The sequence below is a fragment of the Mustela nivalis genome (assembly GCF_964662115.1).
Source record: "Mustela nivalis genome assembly, chromosome: 5".
Taxonomy (NCBI): Eukaryota; Metazoa; Chordata; class Mammalia; order Carnivora; family Mustelidae; genus Mustela; species Mustela nivalis.
In genome coordinates, this window is record NC_139024.1 from 144,803,248 (window position 1) to 144,827,195 (window position 23,948).

At 45.7% G+C, this 23,948-nt stretch overlaps 1 protein-coding gene across 13 annotated transcripts in view; it reads left to right on the forward strand.

Moving 5' to 3' along the window:
• SIRT5 (sirtuin 5) overlaps positions 1 to 23,948 on the forward strand; it is a 117,798-nt gene that overhangs the window by 71,715 nt on the left and 22,135 nt on the right. For 2 of the 13 annotated variants that reach the window (XM_082730217.1, XM_082730222.1), the window contains exons 1-3: positions 9,315 to 9,538; positions 16,587 to 16,736; positions 20,331 to 20,464. In XM_082730217.1, the coding sequence (XP_082586343.1) occupies positions 16,622 to 16,736; positions 20,331 to 20,464 (249 nt within the window). In that variant the 5' untranslated portion in view covers positions 9,315 to 9,538; positions 16,587 to 16,621. Of the gene's footprint in view, positions 1 to 9,030; positions 9,241 to 9,314; positions 9,814 to 15,659; positions 15,754 to 16,586; positions 16,737 to 20,330; positions 20,465 to 23,948 lie in introns of those variants that run through there. The other 11 variants (XM_082730214.1, XM_082730211.1, XM_082730212.1 and 8 more) reach the window with 11 other exon arrangements.

Genomic DNA, 23,948 nt, shown 5'->3' on the forward strand with positions numbered 1-23,948 from the left:
TCTTTCTTTCTCTCTTTCTTTCTTAGAGAGGGAGAGAATGCATGTTTCTGGGAAGCAGGACAAGCAGAGGGAGAGGGACAGAAAGAACTCCAAACAGGTTCCACACCCAGTGCAGAGCCCGGTGGAGCCTGATGTGGGGCTCAATCCACAACCTTGAGATCATGACTCGAGCTGACATCAAGAGTTGGACACATAACTGACTGAGCCACCCAGGTGCTCCCATAATATCATTTTTCTAATTAAACTAGCCAGGATTGGGAGCACCTGGGTGGCTCAGTCCATTAAACAGCTGCCTTCAGCTCAGGTCACAACCGCAGCATCCTGGTATGGAGACTCGCATTGGGATCCCTGCTCAGTGGAGAGCCTGCTTCTCCCTCTCCCTTTGCCTGCCACTCTGCCTACTTGTGTTCTCTCTCTCTCCCTCTCTCTCTGTATTTTCTTCTAGAAGTGCCAGTTATAAAAAATAAACTAGAAATATACTAGCTTGAAAATATATATACTAGCCAGTTATTTTTTTTTTTAACAAACTAGCCAGTTTTTTTTTTTAAGGTTTTATTTGACAGAGAGAGACATACAGCAAGAGAGGGAACACAAGCAGGAGGAGTGGGAAAGGGAGAAGCAGGCTGCCCTCTGAGCAGAGAGACAGATACAGGGCTTAAGGAGGCCTCCAGCAGAGACCCTTAACCCCAAGTATCACAGAGTTTAATGAGCTGAATGTTTAAATTTTACACAAGCTCATCCCTCTTTAGAGCTCCTGTGTTGTCAAGGGGAAGGGGCTGAGGAAGGTTCCTGTAAAATGGCCACTGTGCACTATCTGAAACCATTGCTCTCTTCCAAACCTCAGTCTTGTTGCCAAGTTCTGCTCAGCATCCCTGAGTTTTTCTTCCCTTAGAATGAATTCACTCTTGGAGGCTCTATATTTATTCTCTTTCTTCTTTTGAGCTCCCATTTCCCCGCCAGTTCGCCAGATATGACTCTCTTGGTGCGCCCTTCTACCATACACACCCATTATGGAGCAGATGAGGCAAATACAAAGCACTCTGGGCCTGGGTGAAGACTGGGCTCACAGAAAGTGCCAAGAGTGACAATTACTTGCTTCTTATCCTCTGCTTAATTTTCCTTCTCTGTTTCCAAAAACATCAGAGGAACCTGTCTTCAACCCAGTCTACTTGAACACCTTGTCCACCCCCCACACACCCTCCCCATCTCTCCTCCACCCCCTCCACCCCCGCTTGGAGATTCCCCCGCTGAGCTCAGAGGTGAGAGGCTGTCTCTGCTACCAAATCCCTCCAGGCACTAAGTTACTCCTATTGACTTGGGCCCTTCCCATTTTCTCTCTGCCATTGATACGTGTATTACTTGTCTATCTCTGTGTGACATATGAACCCAAAACTTAGTGAGTGGCTTAATGCATTTATTGTCTCACAGTTTCTGTAGGTCAAGAATATAGGAGCTTACAGGCTTAGCATGAAGAGCCACAATCTCCAGCAAGTCTTGACATGACAGCAGCCCTAGCTGACATCTTAGCTGCGAGAGTGGAGCCCCAACCACAAAACTAAGTTTGTGCCAAGTCCCTGACCTACAGAAAGTGGGAGATAATAAGTGCTTGTTGTAGAATTATGTGTCTTTGTAATCAATCTCTTACTCTACCCCAAGCCCCTGGCAATTGATCTAGTGGTTTAGGCCTGCAGTTTTCCTTTTCCAGAGTATGATATGAATAGAACCATACAGTAAATAGCCTTTTTGAGTTTGCCTTCCTTTTTTTTTAAATTTTATTTTTCTCCACTTCTAAATATATTTTTTAAATATTTTATTTATTTATTTGACAGAGAGAGATCACAAGCAGGCGAGAGGCAGGCAGAGAGAGAGAGACAGAGAGAAGCAGGCTCCCCACTGAGCAGAGAGCCCAATGCGGGACTCGACCCCAGGACCCCGAGATCATGACCTGAGCCGAAGGCAGCGGCTTCGGCGCCCCTGCCCTCCCTTTTTAACATAATGCTTTCAAGATGCCTCCCTGTTGTTGCATAAGTCATTCATTTGTTCCTTTTCATTGCTGAGGAGTACCTCCTTGTAAGGCTGTGCAGTTGGTTTATCCATTCACAGCTGATGGGTATTTGGGTGGTTTCCAGGTTTTGGCAATAAAGAGTACAGCTGCTAGAAACATTAGCCTTGAGGTGTTTCAGCGGACTTACGTTTCCATTTCTCTTGAAATGCCCAGGAGTGAGATCAAAATGGACCACAGTTTTAACGCAAAGCTGGAACCTACTAAACTTCTACAGCAGCGTTTTCTGGTAGAACTTTCTATAATGAGGAAAATGTTGTATTATCCTGTAACATTCAGTATAATAGCCAGTAGCCACATGTGGCTAATAAGCACTTGAAATGTGACTAATGCGACTAAGAAACTGGTCATTTTATTTAATTAGATTTTAGTAATTCAAATTTTAGCAGCCACATTTGACTCGAGGTTACCATATACGACAAGCCACTTCTAGCAGAAAACACTGGAGGGACGCCTGGGTGGCTCAGTCAGTTAAGCCTCTGCCTTTGGCTCAGGTCATGATCCCAGAGTTCTGGGATCGAATCCCACATCAGGCTGTCTACTCAGTGGGGAACCTGCTTCCTCCTCTCTCTCTGCTGCCTCTCTACCTACTTGGGATCTCTCTCTGTCTGTCAAATAAATAAATAAAATCTTTAAAAAAAAATAGAAGAAAACACTGGAGAACATCTTTGTGATTTCGGTTTAGGCAAAGATGACTTAGGCACAAAAAATCAGATCATGAGTCATATATAAGTATATATATGTATTTTTTTTTTTTTTATAAATTAGACTTCATCAGAACTTAAAACCTCTGTTCCTTGGAGGAGGCTTGTAAGAAAATGAAGAGACAAGTAAAAGAGAAAATATTTGCAAGACAAATGGGCAGGTTTTTCTTAAAATCCACAGGGAGGACATAAGACTATAAGAAATAGTAACAAATTTGGGGGACAATGGGAAGATGATGGAGCCATGGATGATCAGAGCTGAGAAAGCTGCCTGCAGACATCTGCCTAGGTTCTGCAGCCAGAAGGAAGCCTATTTACTGATTCATGCCACAGGCCCTGGAAGGCTCAGGAATTTGAGTGACCAGGTAGCTAGAAAGGTGGGGCTAAGTCTTGGGACTGAAACCATGGAGACTGATTGAAAGTCTACAAAAGGAACGACCCTAAACATCTTTCCTCTCTCCTCCCCTTAGGTCTCTTTCCCATCCTTCCCCCCGCACCCCCACCATCCCCTGCACATGGCAAGAGGTTTATTCTTTGGAAAAATTGCACCAGATTGGGGGAGAACTCGAGGATTATGAGCAGAATGGGAAGGGGTAGGATGGAGGTCCTGAAAAAAAAGAGAGAGAAAGAAAACAAGAGAGGATTCAGAGAAAAGATTCAGAAATTTTAACATTCTAAATATTAAATTCTCCCCCTCCCACTGCCCCCCAAGCATTCTTACACAACCCAGCACACAAACCCTGGCAGGAAGGGAAATATCCTCCACTGGCAGGATGTTGTATAATTCTTCTTTAAAAGACTGGGAAGGCCTCAGAGATGGACATTTTTGTCCCCTCTGCCCCCAAGTGAACTAGCTCTGTCCTCATCCAGTGGCCTTACAATGAAGCCCAACTGTGGACACTTCCTCCTCCCACACCCCAAGTATCCTATCACACTTTTGGAGTCTTCCTTATGAACACGTAGTCAAGGATCGCCAGATATTTGCGGAAAGTCTTCAACAGGAAAGATGGACCAAAACAGAAAAGCAAGTCAGGGGGCACCTGGGTGGCTCAGTGGGTTAAGCCGCTGCCTTCGGCTCAGGTCATGATCTCAGGGTCCTGGGATCGAGTCCCGCATCGGGCTCTCTGCTCAGCAAGAAGCCTGCTTCCCTCTCTGCCTCTCTGACTACTTGTGATTTCCTCTCTGTCAAATAAATAAATAAAAAATCTTTAAAAAAAAAAAAAGAAAAGCAAGTCAGGGAAAACAGAGACAGTGCAGGGAGCAGAAGAAAACACATGTGCATGTGCACACAGACACACGCACACACACTAATCATGGGATCAAGGTACTAATTGCAAGGTTTCTGGTAGTCTCAAGCTTTTGGCTGGGATTCAAAAGGTCAGGGACAAAGTAGCTAATAAACATCCCCACCTTTTGAAGAGAAGTATTAGATCACGCATGTGTGCAGGGGCACCGGGGTCAACAGCCTGGGTAAGGTGCTAGAATGCCCAGGTCCAAATCTTGACTCTGCCCTTACTAGCTCGTGACCACGGGCGGATCAGCTGACCTTTCCCGCTTTGGGTTCCTTCTCTATAAAAGGTAGATTATCAAAGCAGCCTCTCAGAGTGTCTTCGTGAAGATTCAAAGATCCACGCAAAGTGTTCCAAACAGAGGCCGGCACTTGGGAAAGCTCAGGGAATGTCAGCTATTGTTACCGTTACCCATCATTAGCCGCTTACCTGCCCACAGGTGGACTGAAGGAAAGACATGTTTTGGGTATAGTTGTTAAAATATAGGTGTCTTTCCGGTACCATCATAGGGGCAGCACAGTGCGGTCGGTCCTCACCTCCAGCCAACCGAGGAGGGGGCTTCAGTACACACCCAGAGATTGACCTTTGTTCCCTGTTGCTGGACAGACTCTGGGACTGATATTCGGTACATACCTGAGAAAGCCCGAAGGTGAGAAGGTGAGGCTAGACAGGCTTGAGGTGACACAACAAAGAGGGTTGTGTAAGAATGCCTTCATTTCTAGGATTTGGTAGGCAAAGGACTTACATGTTTTTCATGGGTTGGATATGGCCCCAGGGAAGGGGAGTTGGCTGGTGGTTTTCTTGGAAAGGCTCCTGTTTCGTGGACTTTCTGCCAAGGGAGAGATGGCCTCAGCCAGCAGAGGTTCAAGCAGAAATTGAGGGGAACTTGATTACATTAGGGGAACTATGGCTGAAAGAACCCCCTCAAACTCTACGGGTCTCCCACCAAAGGATGAATGGGCATCTGGACACTGCTGGGACTTAGATCCTTATCCTTGAAGTATCTGGAGACCAAGGAGCAGGGTGAAGGGGAGAGAAGCCCTTGAACCTGGACCTTCCCAACCTTCCCCACTCCTCCCCCTTCTCAACAAGTGGGAGCAGTCCTCTGTTCAATAGTAAGCACTGTAAATGTGGAGAGTTGGGATACCTGATCTCAGAGGGGCCATTGAGACACATTGCCATTCTTCCAATGGCTTTAAAAAGGTAAAAGGTGTTGCCTCCACAAAACAAAACACAAAAAAACGCAGGCTTTGATTTGCAACGACGTGGATGGAACTAGAGGGTATTACGCTTAGCGAAATAAGTCAATCAGAGAAAGACAATTATCATATGATCTCTCTGATATGAGGAATTTGAGAGGCAGGGCGGAGGGGGTGGTTGTGGGGGAGTAGGGAAGGAAAAAATGAAACAAGATAGGATCAGGAGGGAGACAAACCATAAGAGACTCTTAATTTCACAAAACAAACTGAGGGTTGCTAGGGAGTGGGGGGATAAGGATAGGGTGGCTGGGTGATGGACATTAGGGAGGGCATGGGCTATGGTGAGTGCTGTGGAGTGTGTAAGCCTCCTGATTCACAGATCTGAACCCCTGGGGCAAATAATACACTATATGTGAATAAAAATAATTTTTTAAAATAGAGGCTTTGAACATGAAAAAAAAGAGCAGGGCTCTTGGATGTGTTAACCTTAAAAACAAAACAGTTATTTTACCAGCAAAAATGGGTTTATTCAGGAATAGAAGCAGAGAATTGCAATTCAGGACACGTCAGCTGCCGCCGAACCACAGGGAAGTCCAACAAAAGAGAGGGGAAAAAATGTTGTGTCATGGAGAAGAAAGAGGAAGCTGGGAAAGATTATTCTGAATGAAAGTCCATAGGACAAAGGCAAGAGAGTTCAGGGCAATGAAGGTTTCTCATTGGCTGGGTTGCAGGGGTGGTGGATTTCTTGTAGAAGATGCAATGTACATCTTTTCCCTGTTGGGCGGGTAATAGATGATTCTTTCCTATTGGCCATCCTTCTGCGGGGGCCTAAAATTGACCCTGGAGTTGACGTTGAGTTCTAAGTCTCTCCCTTCTATCCTCTGGACTCTGCTTTAGTGAGGTTTCCCTTTATTAATAATTACAAACATGAGGAATAAGGAATATAATAATAAAAACATGACTCCCTTAAACCCTACCATCCAACTGTCAAAAGGTTGCGTCCTTACTCCTCCAGATCATTGTCTGATGTAGCCTTTTCCTATAACCCCGCTGCCTTCACCGCAGAGCATGCAAACTCCTCCTTGACCCCCCATTTCCTGTCTTCCACAGCTCACAGCTCCATTATTTGTGTTAATTTTATTTCTTTTTTTTTTTTTAAGATTTTATTCATTTATTTGACAGACAGAGATCACAAGTAGGCAGAGAGGCAGACAGAGAGAGAGGAGTAAGCAGGCTCCCTGCTGAGCAGAGAGCCCCGTCAAGGCTTGATCCCAGGACCCTGGGATCATGACCTGAGTGAAGGCAGAGGCTTTAACCCACTGAGCCACCCAGGCGCCCCTTAATTTTATTTCTTAAGCAGGAGTTGCATGCATTGTTGCGGTATCATAAGCGGCATATTCTGTGCAGATGGGCTGACCAGCTGACAGTGGTGAGAGCCACAGCCCTTGGATGCTGTGTGTGCTGGGTCCCTCTTAGGGGAGGGTCATTCTTGGGGCTAACCAGTCCTCCGGCCTCACACCGAATCCCGAAGAACCTGGGCAGAGAGGGCCTTGTCTCTTGTCTTTCTCCATGAAGGGCCCAGGATGCATGGGGCTGGTGGAGTGGGGGCGTGGGGCTGAATATCACCTTGGCGGGTTATTGTGGAAACAGGTGGAAGCTGGGAGATGGAAAATTTAGGGGGCCTGGGATTTCTTGACTGTGTGTGCGTGTCTCTCTTCTAGTTTTGTAGCCTTGCTGTCTATTTTCTTGCTGTTCTCCCTTAGTATTGGGTAAAGCCTTTGGAAAGCTTTGGCCTTCTCCCAAGTATGTCAACATCAGTCAGTCGATAAAGGACACCAGGTTGGATGTTTACATCCCCATCTGCATTGGTAGCAGAGGCTGACAGAGGACAGTTCAGCCTCGACGGGCAGTGTGATAACCAGCGAAGTGAGGATAGAATATCCTCTGAGATATCCTCTGAGAGGATAGAAAAGTCAGGGTTGGGGGAGAGTTTCTCATCATAGGGTGAGTTACGGATAAACTGTTCTTGCTTGTTTATTTTTGGTTTGCTCTGTGCTGCCAGGGACTCAGAAGCAACATGAAAAAAAAAAAAGTAATTTGCTTCTTCATTTTGGTAAAGATAGCCAAGCCATTATTCTCTGAATTCTAGGCTGCTTTCCTGAGAGATGGCTCATTTATTCGTGTAATATATGTTGAATGAACTACTAAACTGGGCATCCACTGTCAGGCACTGTGAGGGACTGGAAATTCCCTGGTGAGCAAACAGAGATGAAAAGGTCATCTTCAGGGAAGCTTACAACCTGGCGGGAGAGCAAAAATGTAATCAAATAAGCAGAAATATATTTGGACTCTTCCCTGGGATAGCGGCCGTGGTGCTGTCAGAACATGTACCAAGAACAAGGGGTCTCACATGATGGGGGGGCTAAAGAGAGCTGGGGTCAGAGAAGGCTTTCTTGAGGAAACGGACAAATGACCTGGGACCAGAAGGACAAGAGGAGTTGCTCTCGAGGGAATGGGGAAAGAACATTCCAGCAAGAGGGCACAGTCTTTGTTTCTGAAGAACAACGTCAGCAAGAAATTAAGCTGGAGTTGCTTAAAAGATGGAGAGGGTGCCTGATGCTTCAAGAGGAAGTCAGCTCTTCCAAGCCTGGAAGAAGGGATGGGGTGGAGGGGTGGTGTGGTGTGGTGGCGAGTTGTAGGTCGTGTAGGCTCTGGGCCCCTGATGGAATGCCATGTGTCAGAGGTGGCTGAACTTGTGGGTGGTGGCAAAGGGCTACATGCGGGGCCTTCAGACTTGGGAAGGTTGTAGTGAGGAGCACTGGGCCTCCCCAACTCTCTGCACTCCCAGTGTCTGCATCAAGGGAAAGATGAACACCTAATGACTAATCTCACATGCACAAAAAGCAATGCACCAACACCTTAATGACAGGCAGGAGATGTGGGAGCCTGGGTCTTTGCGTCTGGAGCCCACGCACTAGGTGCAAATCCTAGCTCTGTCAACAGCTTTTCTGCCCTGGACAGTTACTTGACCTCCCTGGGCTTTCCCCACCTGTAAAGTGGGGATTACTGTATCTTTTTTATCCAATGGTGGGGAAGATTTAAATTGGCTGATGCGCATTAAGTTCTTACAAGTGTCTGCCACAATGTCCGTGCTATCTACACGTGAAGGGAAAGATGGCCAGATGTGAGGGCCTCCCCCAATATCCTTGGACTCCCTAACCCCCTGAGGGGCTGGTACAGCCTACAGGAACAAGAGGGGTTCCCAAAGTGGGATGAATTGCCGGCCAGACTAGGAAGGTTTGAGACGGGGAAAACAAATGTCAAGGAAACATTTTTTTGCTCCCAAGTTCTCAGTTTCTCCCGTTCACATCATGGGCACACCCATGAGCAATTCCACTGCAGGAAAAGAAGCGCAGGTGGCAAGCCTGAATCAAAACTGAGAAAGATGAGATTTTAAGGGGATTCAGACATGTGGAGCCACCTGGGTCACCGAATCCTAGAGACCCTCAAACTGTTCCCTTCGGACACGAAGGTAATGATCGCAGTGGTGGTGCCTGGGAACCCAACGAACCTTCCCTAGAAACAGCGTTTTAGGGAGAGCTGCCCCAACATTTGAAACGCTGTGTCCTGAGGGTGTGCAATCCAGCCGCGGGGCAGGTAATCATTCACGACATATAGGGGATGCTCACAAAGACCAAGCAAGACACCGCCCCCAGCCCGGCTCCGCTGTCCCTCCGCTGTCCCGCAAAGAGAGACCTGTCGCTGGGGCACAGAAAGGGGGCTCGCGAGCGCCGCGGGGCTGGGTCTCCGGCAGGGGCCGCTGCAGCAGGGCAGGTGTGCCGGGCCGTCCCGTCCCCGCTCCTCCCCTCCGCCCTCACGGCCCGCCCCCGCGCCAGTGCCGCCGCCGTCCCGCCTCTTGCAGGTGCGTCTCCGCGAGGACCCGAGACTCGGCGTCCTTCCTCCGCTCCAGCCGGTGCGCTGGGGCCGTAAGCCCCCAGACCTCTGCGGGAGGGGCGGGGCGGGGCGGGGCGGAGGCGGGGCCGGCCGGCGCATGCGCGCTCCCCCTTCCGGGCTCCTTGACGGGTGGGAGAGCGAGGGGGAGGGGAGCGGACCCCGCTTCTGCGGGAATTACCCGCGCCCCTAGTCGAGTCTCCCCGGGCTGGGCAGCGGCACGTGCGGAGCCCCGAGCCCGGGTGTTCTCCGAGCATAGCCTGCGGGCAGCTGCCGCCCGAGAGACGAGGGAGGGGGCCGGAAGCCAGGTTCAAAGTCACGCGGCCGGAGCAGGTGGGCCTGGTAGGCCGCTGTGAAGGGGGAGCCGCGGGAGGGCTCGGAGCCGAGCGTCCCGTCTGAGCGGAGCCGGGGTGGGCGCTGGCAGCGGCCCGGGGGGCCGAGGACGGCGGCCGGGCTGGTGGCTGCGGGCTTGGGAGGAGGGGTCGGAGCAGGGACGGAGTTGACAGGGGGAGCCCTCAGGACTTGCGGACGAGTCTGGCCGGAGTGGGAGCTGGGAGAGGGAGAGGTCAGGGTCAAGGAGAAGGTGCCTGAGGCTTTGCGGGGAGAAGGTGTGGGCAGAGCTCCGGAGCCCGGGCGTGGCCGAGGGAGGTGGGGGCCGTTTGGTGGGCATCGGAGGGCGGATGCAGTCCGAGGATGGGAGACCCAGGGAGGGAGGAGGCACACCCGGAAAGCGTGGTTTTGGGAAACCAGAAGAAGGAAACCTTCGCAGGAGAGATGATCAAAGGGGTCAGAGGCTGGACGTGGCCGAGGAGGAGGAGCCAGACGACCCCTGGGTTTGGCAGGGCGGATCTTGGGCTCTGGGAGCCTTGACGAGAGCAGTTGGTGGAGGGCAGAGAGGACTGTGCCGTGTTCGCAGCGGGGGACGGGCACAGAGCACTAACTTAGCTCAGAGGGAGGTCAAAAAGTATTTATTTGTGTAAGTTTTTGCACGTCCTGTTTTAAATCACTGTTTTTCCTGAAAAAAAAAAAAAGTTTTTAAATCTCAAATTCCTGATACAACCTTTCATTTCATTTACTGTGTTTTTCAGAATTGGTAGGGTGCCACAGGGAACATACAGACCTTTTCCTCCCCCCCCCCCCCTAATTCAGTAGGTGATTTCAAAAGTCTGGTTAACAGGGGACTGTCATTCACCCAGAGCGGTGGATGTACTGCCAGTGGAATTTGCTTTTCCACTTGAACAGGGTTGTAAGCTTGTGGAAGGTAGAACCACTGGTCACCCTGACCCCCTTAGAAAAGCAAATAAATGTTGGCACAGAAGATGCTTCCAGTAAATACTTTGTGGGAACATCTTGAAAACAGTCTTATGTTCTGAGCATTTCTGATCTTGAGAGTGCATTTTAGGTGGCACTGTTCAAAAACATGTAAACGTTGTGTATTTATTTTATTATTTTAAAAATGTTTCATTTGTTTAGTAGCGCAGAGGGAGAGGGAGAACCAGACTCCCCGCTGAGCAGGGAGCCCTGCGTGGGGCTCCCTGAGACCCTGAGATCCTGAGATCCTGAGATCATGACCTGAGGCAAAGGCAGACCCTTAACCAACTGAGCCACCCAGGTGCCCCAAACATTTTTGAAAGTATTTAATCTCTACTTTGCACATTCAATGAAGGACTTGCAGAACATCTTTTAAATTAATGGGACATTTAGCAAAACATTTCCCACATCCTTTAAAAAAAAAAAATCATGTGAAATGTTCACTAATAAAACAGGAAATAGAATGGTTTTGTAAGACTAGAAATTTTCTGATTCTGATAGATGCAAAAAACTTAGATTCTACAAATAATAAGTTAGTATGATAAAAGATTCGAAATACAAATAATGTTTAGAAAGGATTTTAATTGTTATATAGTCCATGAATATATGGATACATGCATCTATATAATACATGTGTGTCATTAGACATAATTCACATAAGATGAGAACTAAAGCTGTTTTCCCAAGAAGTACTTGGCAATTGCATTTCCTAGGCAGAGAATCTAGAAACTAGTGATCTTTGGAAATATTGAAACATGAGCAAGTAAAACTTTTTCCTGCTTTATTATTTTGAGTTCAGTGTCAGGGTGGAAGTAATTTTATTACTCAATAATGAAAACATTTGAATAGAAAAACTTAGGTGAAAAATCAGTAACATTTTATCCAGATAATATATCCTAATCTGGTCAATCATACAATTAAAAATTCCCTAATGTTCTCAAGTTTTTTTTTTTTTAATTTTCTAACGATTTTATTAAGTAATTTCTATACCCAACATAGAAGCTCAAGCTCTCAACCCCAAGATCCAGAGTTGCCTACTCTACTGACTGAGCCAGCTTGGCACTCCAGTATTCTCAACTTTTTGACAGCTGTTCATAATTAGCAACTAATTCAATACTCATGCTCAAAACAGAATGAAGATTTGTCTTCATTTCATAGCAATTCAGTAAAAGACCCATCATTGAGACCCTTTTGCAGAAAAATTTAGACAAAGAGCAGTATCTCTAGCTGCTTTTTTATTGATGCCTCTGTTGATGGGATTTTAATTCCTTAAATAAAGTTCGTAATGACTTTTAAAATCCTGCCTTCCTGTCTGAAAAAAATACTGCAGTTTATTCAGGAGTTATCTAGAAGCCTTTGACAGGAAGTAGGAATGTTTGCAAACATTTGAAAACCTACAGAAGAAGAAAAGAATTTTCTGGAACAAACTGATGACTCCAAATTTAAGTACTAGAAAGCAGCAATGGAATCAGACATCTTCATCTTTGAGAGAAATAGCTAAAGATATATATTAAGCTAAAAATGATTGCATAAATAATTTCAAGCAGTATGTAAGAAGGTTTTGGTCTAGTTAGAGAGTATTGGGAACTTGAGTTTTCCCAGTTTTTATCAAGATGTGCAAGTTTAACAATAATCCTCTATGACAGTATCTTAAAGCCTCAGATTGATCTGAGATCCTCAAATGCATCTTTTCTTGATAATTACTGAAACTGGGTGATGGGAGCCTAAGAGTTCACTATGCCGGTCTACTTTTGTATATATTAAAAATTTCCCATAATTAAAAATAAACTGTCATAATACCTCTCTTGTTCCTTACCAAGGTGTTTCAAATATTTAGTTTTTCCAGATAAATTGAAGTTTGTCAAAAGCCTGTGATGCCCATGCTGGTTGAAAATCATACCAGGCCATTTTCCCCATGTATCCTTTCAAAAGGGCATGGAGGTGATCTTTGTGATGGTCCAACAATGCCTTTGTGGTCTGCAGGCTGCCCCCCAAGTCAGCTCACCTGCTCCCTCAGCAGCCAGTCAGCTAGGGGCCTTTTTTGGTCTTCCCTTTGGCTCTGACCTGTGTTCCTTCTCTGTAGAGAGCCTCCTGGCAGCCAGAGGGTCTTGTCCCACAAGGTTGTTCTGGAAACCAGAACGATAACGTTTTTTTTTTTTTTTCTAACCTACTCTCTTTTTCCCAATTCCAAACTTCTTATCTAGACTTTTTGATTACAGCAGAGACAAATATTGATGAAAATTTGTCAATATGCTTGCTTCTTGTTTTTAAGTGAGGTTTACTGAAATACAGCTTAGGTGTTATGAAATTTCACCCTTCTTTTTATACAGTTCCATGAAAACACAACAAAATAACAACACAGAATTTTCCACTGCCTGAAAAAGTTCCCTGGCCCCCCCTGCCGCCCCCTCTCCTAGGCCCAGAAAGCCAGGGATGTGATTTCTGGATGTGATTCCTGTACCTATAGTTTTGCTATATAATATTTGCTATATAATATTTCATAAATATTTCTTAAATATGTGTGGGTTTTGGATTCTGGCTTCTTTTGCTTAGCATAATGCTTTTCTTTATTTCTTACTGCTTTGAAATGATTTTTGGTTTACAGAAATGTTGCAAAGAGAGTACACAGAGTTCCCATATACTATTCATCCAGTTTCCCCTAAGATTATCATCTTAATCTCAGGGTCCTGGGATCGAGCCCCACGTCGGGCTCTCTGCTCGGCAGGGAGCCTGCTTCCTCCTCTCTCTCTGCCTGCCTCTCTGCCTGCTTGTGATCTCTGTCTGTCAAATAAATAAATAAAATCTTTAAAAAAAAAAAATAGAAAACAAGGATCTAAACCAGGACATTGACACCGACTATTGACATTGACTATTCGCTACTCGGTACTGTTTGCTAATTTTGCAGGTTTCATTCAAATTTTGCCACTTCTCCCACTCGTGTCCCTTTTCATGTCTTGTATCCAATCCAGATACCACAGTGCATTTCCTTGTCTTATCTCTTTAGTCTGCAACCTGGGACAAGTGCCCAGTCTTTATTTTTCATAAACTTGGTAACTTTTTTTTGAAGAGTACTGGCCAATTTTGCTGGAGAATGCTTCCTCAATTGGAGTTTCTCTGACGTATTCTTAGTAGAACTAATGCATTTTGGGGGAGAAGTGAGATTTTGCCCTTCTCACTGTATCCTCTAAGGAAGTAGATGACGTCAGTGTGTCTCATGACTGGTGATGGTCATTTTGATCACTCAGTTAAGGTAGGGTCTGCTAGGTTTTTCTTCTTTCAAGTTACTATTGCATAATACTTTTAAAATTCACCCATGTTTTTGTGTGTATTCGCAGTTTGTGGAATAGTATTTTGTCGAATGGATGGACCACAGTTCTTTTGTGTGTGTGTGTGTGTGTGTGTGTGTGTGTGTTTTCTTTAACCCCTTTATAAGTCGATGAACATGTGGTTTGCTTCCATATTTTCTGTCCTGGCACTATGCTGTGGACCCTGGTGTTCTGTTGAACATAGTGTTCACAGGACACCGACATCAGACAAGGCTTCCCCATGACCACAGTGAATCAGTGTAAAAACAAAACAACTCCGTAATTAGGTCTGAACCCAGACAAAAACAAGAACATTTTCTAAACCACAAAAAATGACAAAACATCCTCCTATCCTGGCTAGGAGCAACTGCTGCTCTTGAACCCAACTCAAACCCTGTTTCACTCATTGTACTTTTTTTTTCTTTTTTTAATTTATTTGATAGACAGAGATCACAAGTAGGCAGAGAGGCAGGCAGAGAGAGAGGGGGAAGCAGGCTCCCTGCCGAGCAGAGAGCCCGATGTGGGGCTCCATCCCAGGACCCCGAGATCATGACCTGAGCTGAAGGCAGAGGCTTAAACCACTGAGTCACCCAGGCGCCCCTCACTCATTGTACTTTTTAGGTAAGACACACTAGGATAACCAATGTATCCTGTCTCCTGATGGCTTGCAGTCCATAACGAAGCCTGCCCTCCAGGAAATCTCCCTCACCTCGCTAACCCAAGCCCCAATCCTGTAATAAATCCTTTCTGTCACTGTTCTGACACCCTGCACATCTTCATACTGCGGTTCTCTGTCCTTGCAACTTGCTCGACCACGGGTGTGTTTGTGGTCTTTAGCTGGAGAACGTGGACACTGTAAACAACATACAAACACATGTACTGAAAATCTCTGCTGCTTCTCAAGTCTCTAACCTCCTATTTCCCACCCCACCTTCAACTCTTTTTACTAATTAATTGGGAATTCCCCCCCTTTTTAATGCAAATGCAGATAAGTACTATGGTATATATTTCTATCTCCTAATCTTTCTCTTACAAAACACTGTTTGCATCTGGCTTTTCCCCCCTCAACATTTATTCTGGAAATGACTCAAGGTTCTAGAAAATGTCTTGGGATGCCTGGCTGGGTCACTCAGTAGAGCATGCAATTCTTGATCTTGGGATTGTGTTTTCAAGCCTTATGCTTGGTGTAGAGCTTACATTTAAAAAAAAAAAAAAGGTGAAAAAATTAAAGGTTAGAGAGAAGGTCTTTATTTTTAAAATTTTAAACATGTGATATCTGCACATTGGAATGATTTGTGGAGTGAACCTGACTTGTCACTAACAGGCTTTTAAAAAAATTTTTATTTGCTTTATTTATTTTTCATTAAAAATTTTTTTTTCATAACAGGTTTTTCAGCCTCGTCTTCCAGACATTTATTTTAACTTCTCTCAATATCCTCTACCCTGCGGATACCTGCCGTTGCTTCTGAAGTCAGTGAACTGTCTGCTTATAAATACTGAATTAGCCAGCAAATCACATTTAATCACTTTGTGCATTTTTTTTTATTGTAGTAAAATATACATAACCAAAAAATTTGTGATTTTTAGGGGGACAGTTCTGTAGTGTTAAGTACATTCACATTGTTGCATAACCAATCTCCAGAACTCTCATCTCACAGAACTGAAACCCTATGCCCATTAAAAAAATTTTTTTTTCTTTTTTTGCCCATTTTATTTTTAAACAATCTTATACTTCACTGCAGGAAAATTAACCTTTTTTTTTAGTGTGGTGTTCTGTGGATTTTGACAGACATGATTGTGTAAATTTTTGGTAAATGTGTTATTTTTCTGTTTTCTAGATCTACAGACCTTTAATTCTGAGTTCTTACAACAATTTACCCACCAGGGGCGCCTGGGTGCCTCAGTGGGTTAAAGCCTCTGCCTTCGGCTCCGGTCATGATCTCAGGGTCCTGGGATCCAGCCCCGCATCGGGCTCTCTGCTCCGCAGGGAACCTGCTTCCTCCTTCTCTCTCTGCCTGCCTCTCTGCCTACTTGTGATCTCTGTCAAATAAATAAATAAATAAAATCTTTAAAAAAAAACAAAACAATTTACCCACCAGATAGAAGTCAGCCCTGCCAATTACCCTGTTGGTGTCATTGATCCAAATCTTGACTGTTTTTCTTTCACAAAATTCCTCAGGGATGGATCAGATTTACTAAATGTGCTTGAAGTCACAGGTTCCTTTGGCTTGATGTCTTCTAGATCTTATTTGTTGTCATAGGACAGACATGTCTTCTCTGCCTGGCTCCATTTTCAGAATTTACATTCTCATAGAAACTGTATTTTGGGCAAAAATTGAGAAGACCTACCTTTTTCTTACTTTTTTCATACCTTTTAAGAAGTAGCAGAACTTGTTTTTCAAGCGATTTTTCGCCTCTCACGCCTTCCCCAGCCTGTAAGGTAGTGTTTCCCAAACTTGAGCATTCATCACAATCAATGGGGACAGACGTGGGCCCCAGCTGCAAAGTTTCTGATTCGGTGGGTTTGGGGTAGAGCCCCTGACCTTGCATTTCTAACAACAGATCTCAGGTGCTGCCAACCAAGGCTGCTGGTGGTGTGGGGACCAGAGTTTGAGAACCACTGCCCCAGGGCGCCTGGGAAACCATTGGTTTAAAAGAGGAATACCATCCCTATCTGTTACTCATGATTTTTGTAAAGGGCATCCTTACATATATATGTACAACTATAAGCTGATTCTGTTTGTTTCTGTGGTTTTTTTCTAAAGCCCAACTCAGGAATTTGTGTCACAAAGGAAACCTGATGCAACCTCTTCAGATCCTTCCCCACCGATTACTTTATGGGCTGTACTCTGGACTGAAATCTCAAGCCTCCTCTGGAACCCGGATTTGCCCAACAATGGCTCGACCAAGTTCAAGTAGGTCTTCCTCAGCATGCCACCCCTAGTCTCTGGTAGAATGTGAAGAACCTGAGATTTCCTGCACCTTGAGGGGGAATGTGGATAGTGGAGTGGGTCCTGGGCAAGATTTTAGAGAAAGCCACACCGGTATTCTCCCCGTCAGGCAAACCCTTTGCAGGATAGGTCTAAGATCATCTCTCTGTGGTCAAGCTGAAGTCCTTTGGAAACATTTTATTGCTTCTCCCAGAATATTTGCATTCAAGATTCTCACATGGGATTTGTCTTTTTATTATTATTATTTTCTTAAAGATTTTATTTATTCATTTGAGAGACGGAGACAGAGAGAGCAGAGGGAGAGGGAAAAGCAGGCTTCTGGTTGAGCAGGGCTCTGTCCCAGGACCTGGAGATCATGACCTGAGCTGAAGGCAGACGCTTAACCCTGTGAGCCACCCAGGTGCCCCTGGATTTGTCTTTTAAAGCCCTCCCCTCTCAGCACGAGGGGAGAGCTGGAGTTTGTCCTACAGGATAATATGGAGTTCATGTTCTACTGTGCGGATACTATTCCTATCTCTACCTGGGCCCTTAGTCTGTAGTGAATACAGAGCCTAACAGATTTGTATAATAAAGGATCTTCTGTGGACCTATGAGATGTGCTTTAGGATGACATCGAAAGGCCAAGCTAATTTCTTTTTCAACTTCTGGATAACTTTTTCTTTTTAAAAAATTTAAAAAAAAATTTTTTTATTTATTTGACAGAGATCACAAGTAGTCAGAGAGGCAGAGAGAGAGAGAGAGAGGAGGAAGCAGGCTCCCTGCTAAGCAGAGAGCCTGATGCAGAGCTTGATCCTAGGACCCTGGGATCATGACCTGAGCCGAAGGCAGAGCCTTTAACTCACTGAGCCACCCAGGCGCCCCTGGATAACTTTTTCTAATACCGCAATTGTGCTCAAGATATAGCAGCTCCTCCTTCCATTTTGCCCAAGCTCAGGGATGGCAAACAACCGAATCCCTTGGTGTTCCTGGCTGTGGAGAACAGGGCAGGCTCTTCGAGGCTAAGTGTGTGCCTGACTTCCACCCAGAGTGGGCCGTCTCGGTTTAAAACTACAATACATATGGGTGTTTTCGCTTAGTAGTTGGGAAATGCCTTTTTTTCTTTTCTTCTTTTCCCCACTCCCTTCTTAAAGATTTTCTACCACCTTAACATTATTATATTTACAACTCATTTTCTAAGAACCAAACCTGAGTTGACCTTTTTGTTTCTAGAAGTTGTATAGAGTGAGATCCTAATACAAGTCACTTTGACCTAGGACCTATTCCTCAGTAGGATGATGGAGTTTACATTTCAGATTAAAAAAAAAAAAAAAAAAAAAAAAAAAGATGGTTAGGGTTAGGGAAAGCTTTATAGGTGAATTTCAAAGTCCTTGAGGACATTTGTAGGGTTTGAAGCCAGGAGCCACACACATAGTCCCTGGTCAAGTACTTGTACCTTTTCTTATTAAGCATCTTGTCCTTTTAGGAGATTCGATCAGACTGCACACTCCAATCCACCCAGATTGGGTTTCTTTTTTTGAATTCTTCCTGGTGGGACAGCTTTAGTGTGCCTCCCTTGTCACACTGGTCTATCTCCAAAGGGGATGTAAGCATGGGCGGAGCTTTGCCATGGCTGCTACATGGTTGGGCCGGTTATGGCCCAAGGACAAGGGTGTAGTGTGCCTGCACCCACCTTCAGTCCTTTAGGACTTACGCTGCTGGCATCGTGATCTCAGGAAGCTTCAAGAATGTGGTGGGAGAGGGAGCTGGAGCCTCTGCTTCTTTGTCTCTCAGAGTCTGCTTTTACTCCTGTGCCTTCTCACCAGCAGCCAGACAGGGGGAGAAGGGGTGGGGCCTTTATTAAGATTCACAGTCATGGAAGTGACTCTGAGCTTACGAGGATGAGGCCTCAGAAGGGAGGAGGTCTCCTGGGAGAGCGACAGGATCTGTCTTACCAGCTCAGGATTCAAGGTGAAGTCACGTTCCCGCTCATATCTGAGTTCATCGCCCCTCCGCCCCCATCCCGCTCTCTTTCCCGTTTTCCATCCTGCCTGTCCTGGGTTCCATCTCTCGGGATGCTCATTCATTCTCGGGATTCGCTTTGGTCGCCATTGTCTCCGGGGGTGAGGGGGACCAGAAAACCTGCTGCATCAGCTGAAGAATCACTCATGTTTTTGCCAAAATCTGCAGTGCGTTAGCATAGGTTAGAGGATGTCTGTGTCAGGGCCACGGGCAACACCACTTTGGCATTTGCTGCTCCCAGGGGAGGGCAGAAGAGGGAGTCTCTTCTCCTCGTAGCTATACTCAGTTCTGTACTCTTAGGCCTGGCCTGCTGGGGGCCATAGCACTTACGTAGCCCCCCGAATGAGGGCCTGCAGAGCCACAGTGGCTGGGAAAGAAGGGTGTCGCTCAGCCACATGCCTTGGCCTACCCTCTTTGTCGCCCGGGAGGAACAATGGCATTTCCAAGTCTAGCTCCTCATTCTGAACCTGGGATGAGGACATTGGTTGCAGGGACAGATTCTACATTATACTCCATGTACAGTGCTTGGCGCAGAGCCTGCGGCACAGGGAGCCCTCACTAAATGGTGGTTGCTGCCCCTGATGGCCAGAGAGTGAGTGGGACAATGCCTGAAGATGCAGAACTAGGGAGCAAGCCACAGTCTGCGACCATTGTTACCTGCCATCACAGTATTCGCTGTGTTCAACTCTCTTCTGTTACCCCAAGTCTCTGGTGACGTCACATCGAAGGGTCCAGCTCTTACTTGAGTTGTAAGGGGAAGGTTACATGTCTAGGTTTGGAGCAGAGCATCTGTTCGTGGGGGAGGGGTTCTCACTCTGACATTGTAATGATGCCAAAGGAAGCATAAATTAGAAAGATCCCCAAAGGGAACAGGATTTGGGAAGGAAGGGAAGGTTTAGGAGTCCAGTGGGCATGAGGTTAACCCCTCAGCCCCTCCCCACAGTATCTTGTTTTTACTGTTATGAAGAGGATGTTTTCCCATCCATTAGCTTTTAAAAATCTTTGTAGCAGCCTGTTCTTGGAAAAACTCTATTGAGCACATCAAACAGCCAGAAAAGCAGAGGGCTAGTCCATCACTTCTCACAGGTGGATGGACAGGAGGTGGAGCTGAGTGTCAAAGCCAATGGCGTGTGCTTCTTTAAGATGCTACACAGTCGTCCATCAGGCCCAGGGACGGCATCTTCATGGTATAGGAATGATTTTTTTAAAGATTTGTATCTATTTTATTTTATTATTTTTTTTATAGATGTATTTATTGTAGAGAGAGAGAGCACATGAGCAAGAAGAGGGAGGGAGAGAGAATCTCAAGCAGACGCCACGCTCAGTGTGGAGCCTGACGCAGGTCTTGATCTCTCAAACCTGAGATCATGACCTGAGCCGAAAAGAGTCGGACACTCTACTAACTGAACCACCCAGGTGCCCCTGGTACAGGAATGATTTTTATTTGAAGATCCTAAAGTATCATTTCATGGAAGGTCATGTCAAAATATGAACAACTGATACAGGATATAAATGTCCACATGGTACACGGGAGTTAGGAAGATTTTATTCTCTCTTTAGATATGGCTGATTTTCGGAAGCTTTTTGCAAAAGCAAAGCACATAGTCATCCTTTCAGGGGCTGGCGTTAGTGCTGAGAGCGGAGTCCCGACTTTCCGAGGAGCCGGGGGCTACTGGAGAAGATGGCAAGCTCAGGTGAGCCATGTTTCTAGGGTTCTTCCCTGGAACACCGCAGGGTTCTTCTGAATGAATCCACGGCAGAGCCTGACTTGGGGCCCTATGCATGTCGTGGAGGGCGAAGTTCTGAAATTAACCACAACTCTCCCATCTTGGTTACTTTGGCACCAGTACAAATTGTGTATGATTAAGGTCTCATGGGCGCCTGGGTGGCTCAGTGGGTTGAGCCGCTGCCTTCGACTCGGGTCGTGATCTTGGGGTCCTGGGATCGAGTCCCGCAACGGGCTCTCTGCTCGGCAGGGGGCCTGCTTCCCTTCCTTTCTCTCTGCCTGCCTCTCTGCCTACTTGTGATCTCTCTCTGTCAAATAAATAAATAAAATCTTAAAAAAAAAAAAAGGTCTCAGATGTAAGCAAAGCAGCCACTTTCCTCACTTTCTAGATCTGTATAGTTTGTATTTATTCACATAACAATTTAAATTTCTTCTAGTAATTAAAGTGGAGTCGGAGAAATCTTGGTTATCATAGTTAATCACGTTTCTATAGATATTGTAAATCAGGATTATACTTTTTTTTTTAAAAATTTTATTTATTTATTTGAGATAGAGAGAAAGAGGGAGCATGAGAGGGGAGAAGGTCTGAGGGAGAAGCAGAGTCTCCATGGAGCTGGGAGCCCAACTCAGGACTCAATCCGGGACTCTGGGATCATGACCTGAGCTGAAGTCAGTCACTTAACCAACTGAGCCACCCAGGATTACAGGCACCCAGGATTACACATTTTTTAAAAGTTCCTGTGTACTTTTCATATATATTTTTTAAAGATTTTATTTATTTGAGCGGGGCTCGGTCCCAGGACCCTGAGATCATGACCTGAGCCAAAGGCAGAGGCTAACACACTGAGCCACCCAGGCGCCCTGTGAAATGCATTTTTATCTCATCCTGAAAATGCAGCTTTGATGCTGGTTGGGGATTGCTATAAGAAAGGTACACCCACAGACTCTAAGGTGATTTGAGAAAGAGCAAACTTACAGCAGAAAGAAGGTAAAGGATCTAAAGCTGGAGAATTCAACAAAAGATGGTTGGATAATCTTAGAAAGAGGTTTGGATTTAAAAAAAAAAAAAAAAAAAAAAAAAAAGCCAAGCTAATAGAAGTAGCTTCTACCAGCCAAGAGGCAGCAGCTAAGTTTCCAGGTACCATTAAGAAGATCGCTTTAGAGAGAGTGTGTCTGCCTGAACAGGTTTTTAATACAGACACAAGTGCCCCATTCTGGGGGAGAAAATGCTACAAAGGATGTTGATTAGTAAGAAACAGAAGTGATGGCTGGGATTTAAGGCAGGAAGGGAAAGGCCAATTCTGCGGTTTGATAGAAATGCACTCTGGTTTCTGATCAGGGCAGCCCTTCTCTATAAAGCTGATAACCCCTGAGTTTTGAAGGGAAAAGAGAAATACCCTCTGCTAGTCCTTTGGTTGTACAAGAAGGCCTGGACTGCAAGAATCCTGTTTCTAGATGGGTCCTATCGGTGAAGTACTTTATTGGACGATGCCCCTGGCTACCCAGAAGCCCAGGAGTTCAACATTGGAGTCGTCAAACTGGTCTACTTGCCCCTCAAACACATGGTCTCTAATTCAGCCTGTAGGTCAGGGGGTCGTAAGGACTGCTAAGGCTCCTGACACAGGGTGCTCTAGGGAAAGGATTGCCAGTGCTAGGGAAAGGAACCCCGGCAGAGAGAACATCGTGAAAGTCTGCAAGGATGACACCAGTAAAGATGCGATTGTTGTTAGAGACAAAGCCGCTAAAACCGTAAAGGCCAGAACAACAAATTCCTGCAGGAGAAAACTGCTTCCCGATGTTGTGCGTGACTTCTCAGGATTTACAACACAGGCAATTAAGTAAGCCATGAAAAAGACCATGGGTGTGGCAGAAAAGGTGACAGACTAAGGGCTTTAAGATTGGGGTCTTGGGAGCACCTGGGTGGCTGAGTCAGTGAAGCATCCGACTCGTGGTTTCAGCTCAGGTAGTGATCTCAGGGTGATGAGATCGAGCCCCGCATTGGGCGCCACGCTCAGTGGGGGGTCCGCTTGAGATTCCGTCCCTCTGCTCCTCCCCCGCACCTGCACAGGCTCCCTCTCTGTCTCTCTAGAATAAATAAATCTTTAAAAAAAGAAAAAAAGATTTAGGTCTTGGAGAAATTCAAGCGCTAGCAGACACCACGGCAGAGGAATGAACAGAAGACAACTTGATGAAGACGAGAGCTTCTGAACCAGTGCCAGACGGAGTGGGGAGGACTTGGAAGCTGCGCAGAAGTCAAAGGGACAGTAGATGGCCTGGCAGAAGGGTCCCAACAATCTAGGATGATTTCTGACTTCTTTTCTGACATGGGCTCAGGCACCGACACTAAGGCAAATGGTGGAAGAAGGCTTGGTACCATATGAAACCATTTTCAGAGAAAGGAGACGGTGAAGAAGCTGGACCGAAGTTTCAGTGTATTTCTGTAAAGTTACGCTCAGTGTGCCTGCCTCCCCTCCGACCTCCTCTGCATCTGCTCTCCCTGGGACAGCAAGACCAGCCCTTCGTCCTCCTCAGCCCTCTCAGCATGAAGGCAGCAGGGCTGAAGGCTCCGTGCTGGTCCACTTCATGAGTCATAAATAAGGATCGTGCCATATACTTGACACGCTGGTCCGTCGTGCGTGCGTGTGTGTAAACGTGAGGCTCTAACAACCGTCTGGCAAGAAAGGCATGTCATCTCCATCATGGGCATCACCTAAGAACGTGTTGTGTATGTCACAAGCAAGACTTGGACGGAAGCAGCCAGCTTACCCTCACATAGGCGTAAAGCGAGTAATATTTAATATAAAATTAATAATGTGTCTCTTTTCTTACTCTTCTATGACCTTGCGTTCAAAGAATTACACTACGGTGCAGTCAACCTCTCTTTCTCCCAAATGGAGAAACTGTATCAACCCATCATCACAGGTAGGTGGTTTTTAAAAAAATGTAACAGGGTTTCTAATACCACAGGACAAATATGACTGTAATACCGAATTTGCCGTAAAGATACCGTAACCATTCACAGGCATACAGACGAGCTGCCTTGAAGTGAGGTTACCCCCTGTGCCAGGTAGCAGAAAGCCAACCTTTTCATTAGCAGCATGTGAATTTTCACACATAGATAAATAGGAATTTTTTTCACCTTATCTTTTATTTTTTTTGATGTCTGCTGTTAGTAATACATATAACACCTACAGTGTTTTGTATCCTGTATAAGAATATTGATGTAGGCACTGACAGATGGTTCCTGCTGTAAAGGGACACTGTGCTTTTGGGATCGATCCCTACTGGACAGCACCGTCCATGGATGTTCTCTTAGGATTTTCATGACATTTTTTCTAGTGTGCTCTATCGTAAGAATATAGTATCTTTTACATATGACATACGAAATACGTGCTCTTTGACTGTTTCTGTTCTCGGGAAGGCTTTCTGTCGACAGGAGGCTATTCATAGTA